At 49.3% G+C, this 6,308-nt stretch overlaps 1 protein-coding gene across 3 annotated transcripts in view; it reads left to right on the top strand.

Moving 5' to 3' along the window:
• Window positions 1–678, top strand: part of LOC144179177 (cytochrome P450 3A24-like) — a 43,696-nt gene extending 43,018 nt beyond the window's left edge. For 2 of the 3 annotated variants that reach the window (XM_077707426.1, XM_077707427.1), the window contains exon 14: window positions 494–677. In XM_077707426.1, coding sequence (XP_077563552.1) covers window positions 494–595 — 102 coding nt within the window. In that variant the 3' untranslated portion in view covers window positions 596–677. Of the gene's footprint in view, window positions 1–493 lie in introns of all 3 variants that reach the window. The other variant, XM_077707428.1, reaches the window with a different exon arrangement.
• The last annotated feature ends 5,630 nt before the right edge of the window (window positions 679–6,308 follow it).

Below are 6,308 nucleotides of genomic sequence, written 5' to 3'. Positions count from 1 at the left end.
CCACTTATAAAAATATGCCACAGAAACGGAAGGCGCGTGTGTTGCGACGAGAAAATAACGCGGTGCCGCTCCGGTCTGGCGATATCTGTATCTCTCGCAGAGCATCCAGATGCGAAGGAAAGAGTGGGAGCGTTTATCGACAGCGTTGCAGAGTCCCTTTAAACAGACACCCCAGATCTGCTGTAAAACTGGGTCAGCTGTATTCACTGGCTAGGTGTGTAATCGCGATCCGCGCTCCAGAGACTTCGGGAGCCAGTGATTACACAAAACAGTGAAACTAATACCACTGCTAAATAGTCAGCGCCGTTCGAATGTAAAAATAATCCCAATCGTTAGTGTCGGGATGTGTGTCAAGGCTGGAGCATGCGCGTTGCTTTCTCGTTAATAAGATATATGAATGAGTAGAGATAAGATGAAAGGTTTATAACGGTTCGCAGTCGTCGATTTCCCAGGTATGGTGCACTGAAGCGGTTGCTCCATTCCTGCTCAACAGGTTCCCCTGAAGATTAAGCGAGGACTTGGTGTTCTGACAGCCGAAGACATCACGGTCGGCATACGCAGAAGGCCGGACAAGCAGTCTCGACTGGCACGCTAAGTTGGATGAGAGCAGCGGAGGCTGCACACACATACGGGACGATTGCGGTTGTCACCGCGTGGTCTGAACGCAAGAGTATATCTGCAAAAATAAAAACAGAAAATATATTCTTTAAATAGATCTTCGCTTCTTTTTATGCGGAATACATCTTGAAGCACACAAAAGCCACTGAATTTGTGCCTGTGGTTTGTTAAAAAAAAATACCTTTTCAGCGTTCCTAAGGATCGTGTTCTAGCTACGCTTCTTCCATGACGAGAACCATGGACGGACGTTTTCAGACGGGGGCCTGTCTGTCTGTCTGTCTGTCTGTCTGTTTGTCTGAATGTGCCTGTCCACCCGTTGGTCTGTCCGTATGTCTGTATGTGTGTCTGTCTTCCCGCCTGCCACTTGACTCAACCGATAGCCACCTAGACAAACTACAGGTAAAAAAATGCTTCAACAGGGAATACAATTGGGCAAGAAAATTTCAACAGCCTTATTCTGGAAACTCACCGTTGGTGCATGGTATTTTACTACTGTTATGAATCGACTGTGCCTGTGCGTGTTGACGTGGTGCGCGAGGTTCGACAGCGCCCAGCACGACAGCGCGCCTAGATGCTTTACCACATAGCACGGATGCTGCAAGGGGAGGAACACTTACTTCTATCATGTGACTTCGAAAGTACAGCGTGGCCAGAAACCTCTTGAAGGGCAGTCGTCGGCGGCAGCGGCCTACTCACCGGCACCTGCTCTGTACAAATGTTTTTGTTGTTGTGTCCTTGAGTCTGGCGCCAGTTGGATCCCTCCGTTCCCTGCCTATCTCCGGCACAGCTTGCGTCGGCTCCTATCACGGGAAGTGTGGAGAGTATTTTTTATGTTCGTACGTTTTTCGTGCCGTGTGCAAAGCGCTGGAAGGCTGTGAGCTGTTGCACTTTTGTGTATAAATTCTCGACCTCCGGCGAGCTGAGTTACTTCGCCCAGGGCTCTTGTTGAGAGCGTTCCTATGCCCGAGTCATGATGTAAGCTCGCCGGAAAGCTGCTGTTCCTGTATCATGGTTACTCTTGTATCGCCATGAATTTAAGCGTTAAGTTTTGCTCTCCGCTGTTCATTGTCCGGGACACAGGCAGCTCTCCTGCTCACCGCTTGTTCACCACGCTACCACTACATGACAGAGGCGACGGAGCTCGGTACTGGGACGCCTTCGCCTATGTAACAACACGTTTACCTTTACCCTAGTATTTAGCTTGGTCGTAGCATCCGTGACTCTGTTGCAAATTGTGTCGAATTCATCGACTATCCCTGCTATCTCTTTCTGGGAAAGTATCTTACCTAAAGCTCCCTTCTTTCTCGACGCCTTCCACAGACCATAATAAGTCCTCTATTTAACACTCGCGTGCTCTTCTAACCAAAATAACTCTATAGCATGCGATTTACTGTCTGAGAGCTGCCCCTGGTTTGTGTGAAATGTTGCCACATGCGAATTCCAGTGGCGCGCTGGCGGGTCGCAGATATTCTTAGCGACCGACGTTGTATCGCTGACTGCTAGAGTTAACCTTGGTAGGATGAAACAAACTTGTGTTGCACGCACGATATACTTGTGGGTTAAGCCAGCGCCCCTCGCCTCCCGGCCCCCGCGGGGGTCGAGCGGACGGCGACGGCGGGGGCGATCCGAGTAACCCGCGCGGCCGGCCGGGCACGACGCCTCGGGCTCCGCCCGCTACCTAGCGCAGGTAGTTAGACGAGGTGCGGCGAAGCCCTGCGTGGCCTGACCCACACCTTTCTCGCAGGACGAATTTATAAAGGTCATTTCTCTCTCTCTCTCTCTCTGCATGCGACCGCGTGGCCCAAGCGCAATCATGTCACTATAAAAATAAAGCTAGAAAATAATTTTTAATAAATTAGCTCTGTTTCTCGTCAGAAATGTCTTTTCATGGTACTCGTATGACCGCAAAGTTTGTATTTCTTGGTTTTGTTAACGCAAGCAGTTTTAGAGTTTCTACCTTCTGTTATGCAATGGGTACGCTGCGCTCATATAAATGAGTTAGTATGAAAACATTTTTATGACGGCCACATCTACGGGTTCAGACTCTGAAAAAGCGGGGGTCTGTTTCAGGTTCTTACGTGTGTTTTCTTTGTAACCTGGATGGCCATTGGCTCTTGTCATTACATTTTTATTTCTGCCGACGTTGCTTGTGGGCGATCAAATAAGCAGAGACAACAGGCCTCCATCTCCCTTCCTCTCCACTGACTTTTCCCTCTCTCCCGCATAGAGTTCTTCACATGCTAAGCTTACAAAGGAGCTGTGCACGAGCCCGGGAATTTGATTTTGAAAGGGCAAATCATACTTCCACAAATATGTCCTATGGTTATAACACTCATAACTACAGTTTCAATAGCGCTAAATCCAACAGAAGCAATTTACGAAGCCACTCGGGTATTTACGAATTTACGAAGCCGCAAGCGCATTGCGCTTGTCTGACACGACACTGGCCAACTCGGAGTCATATACAATATTTCCCGACACGATTACTATCAAGCGTAACAATAAGCCAGGTACAAGTCCGGTCATAAAAATAAAGCCGGGTGCGGACAGTGGTTCGTCGGCGGTATCGTTACGCCATCTTTGAAGGGAGACGGGAACCAAGCTAAACAAAAATAAGTTTGCCGTCGGCGGCGGCCTTAGTGAGCATACTGACTTTTGTTTTATAAAGCTGCCCTGGATATGTCATTATTAGAGACCGAAACTTTAGGCACGAAAAATAAGGTTCTAGGCGCCTATAATGGGCACTGAAAAGTGCTATTTAGGAAAATATAGGAACCAAATACTATCGTTTAGGCACATGTAGGCTCAGTTCGTATTGACTTCAGCAGCCTATTTTACGACAAAATTTCGACTTGCAGTAAAAACAGCAGACAAGTCTTGTGCAGTAGGAAAATGGATTTATTAAAAAGCCACACAAGAGTTGCTATTCTAACAGATTTACGCGAAGTGCTGTGGGATTCGACAACAAAAGAAAGGCTTAAAGGCCATTAGAAACCAGACTCATCTGAATAATTTGCTGCTTAAAACTGTCTCCTTTCAGTCGATAAGTCCGTGCGAAAAAACAACGATCAACGTCCACTGAAGTTGGGGCAATCCGGAAATTTTATTTCAGACTTAATGGCAGAATGTCAGACAGGAATGGCTCGACCAGCAACCGGTCCTTCGGGGATGGTGCCGGATCAGTCCTGGACCTTCGAAATGAGCCCAGTATTCTTAGTCAGGGTGGTGCCCAAGCTGCAGAGATGCTTTCTGTTAAGACTTATATAAGCAGAGGAATGTGCCAAGTCACGTTCAAGTGTAGCGTGATGTAAATAATTTGGGCTGCGACGCTTTCGTCGACTGCAAAACTGTTGTCTTTGACTTTGGGTTTTATCTTTTGTTTTAAAGCAAAGCTTTACTACTTTCGTCCAGCGACTTCGCGGAGGATGCGTAAGTTAACATTTTGACCGCAGACACCCCCGGCGACACACCCTTCTAAGCGCATGGCGTGATTCACCGGGCCCGCTGTCGGTGCTGCGCAGAAGGGCTCATTTTAAGTCGATCTGCTCACATCGCCGCCGCTCTCGTCGCGGCGGCCACGGAGCGGCCGCTCAGCTTATCGACAGCCGACCAAACCCGCAGCCTCCCACGCATGCGCCGCTGAGGCGTCTCGAGCAATGTGACTCATTCTGTGCCGCGTTCGCCGAGAATGAAAGCAAGGCCGGGCCTTCTTCTGTGAGCGTTGCGCGGTACCGAACAGCTTCGAGCCGTGGTCCGCAATAGAGCTACATCAATGGTTAACCAAGCGAAACCACGGCTCAACCAGACTAAGCCAAGCTTTTGATTTGCATATCCAAGGTTAGCCGACCTGAGCCACCGCTATTTTTTAATCACTGTCATCTCTGAGGAGACTTCCATGGTTTTCTGATATGACATGAGGCGGGTGTTCCGAGCACGAATATGATCCTCCACACGCTTGCGCACAATTTCAACCTGCCACTCTTGTTTCAGTTTGACGACATGACTTCAACCGATTAGCCGGTTAAAAAAGAATCGCGACTGAATCATTAATCGCTTAATCGGACGGTTAATTGATCAATTGTCCAGTCCTAGTTAATACCACTGGCGAGTGTTTTTGTAGTAGTTCTCCGCCCTTAGCCGAGTGTTTTGAGGGGCAACAACGGGCTCCGGTGGAAGAGGCACAATCGGTAACTGCTGCTGGAAGACACAACTGCGCCTCGAAAAAAGATCTCAAGTGCAGGTATTTATTCGTTGACAGAGCAGAACAACCTCCTCAGCTCTTAGCAGCAACGATAAATCCCATAGATACTACAAGTAAGTGTCATGGTTTTGTACAAATTACTGATCTATTCTGTTCTGCGGAAGCAGATGACCAGGGAAGCTGCGGAAAAAACACCATTCAGGAACTATGCAATATATACCGATTATCGATTTTAGACAGCACGCAAGATTCTCTGCATCTGATTCCCTTGTTGCTAGGTTTCCAAGTTCCCTTGAAGGTTACCGGGCACGGCAAATGACGGCTGTCACTACTGCAGTAATTGAAAAACGCCGAGATGCGCATTCCTATTACCGCCGTTTCTGGTTCTCTCTTCGCCCTACACTTGCTGCATCTTGCCGGCCGGTGGTGTACCTGTGATCGGGGGATGACTGTGCATGTGTTAGTGGCGTCACCTTAAAACTCGGGTGTGTTCGATTTGCACGTGATTTTCCCCGGGAGACGTCTTTGATCTTGAGTAGCATGTGCGCGGCTGTGTCCCGTTCAATTTCTTCATTGCTTGTTTTTTATTGCGTTAGCAATGGATAGGGCACATCGGCAACAGCTTTCCCTGTTCGTCCGCGGACACAGCGCGTCAGAGGGACATAAAACAATACAACTCGTGTGGACAGGGGTGACGCGGTCAGCTTGGCTGCGGCGTCACTGCGTACGGGTCTCTGGTGGCGCGGCCGATGTGGCGAGGCCAAGGTGGCGGCGACTCGAGCACGGCTTGCGTTTCTCGGCGTGCCTGTCACGGCTCGCGGATTTTAAGTGCGAATGCACTTTATAAGCGACCCCAAACCATCCACCGCCGGCGGCGGCGGCGTCGGCGTCCGCAGTGCTCCTCTATATTTAAAAAAGAAACAGCATCCGGCGCCAGGTTTCGATCCGAGGACTTTGCGGCCGCAGCGCGACGCTCTACCGACTAAGCCACGGACGCCACGCTGATATCAGTGTGAGTACCGCGTCTTATATCTTTAACGCATTCAAACTACGTCGTCAGCGGCGTGCGTTGGCGACTCAACGGCGTTATAGCGGCTTGATAACTGCGTGGTGTACACGTGATACTACAAACCCGATGGAAGAGATGGAAGAGAAGGCGGCGAGGCGGTGGGCTGCGGGGGCCGAGCGCAAGCGCCGCAAGCGGGCCGACAACCGTGCATTCGCACTTTCACATTCTCCCCCTCGGGGAAATGCGGGGGAATTTTTTTTTCACGCAAGCGGTGTCCAACAAACACCCAGGTGAGGGCGTCTAAAGACAGAACAGTCCTTGCCGAACATCGACTCGAATAACCAAAACAAAAAAAACATATCACACGAAAAAGTTATTTTTAGGCGCTAAAAAGCCCATAACGCCCATATAGTCAAAACAAGCGCTAAAAAACTCATATAGTCAAAATATAGTACTTATAGACACCAAAAGCTGTAGCTT

This window comes from Haemaphysalis longicornis, unplaced genomic scaffold (genome assembly GCF_048455015.1).
Source record: "Haemaphysalis longicornis isolate Haplotype H1 unplaced genomic scaffold, Haemaphysalis longicornis Haplotype H1 scaffold_4, whole genome shotgun sequence".
Lineage (NCBI taxonomy): Eukaryota > Metazoa > Arthropoda > Arachnida > Ixodida > Ixodidae > Haemaphysalis > Haemaphysalis longicornis.
Note: the sequence above shows the minus strand (reverse complement) of the source record. Positions and strands in the feature narration are given on the sequence as shown.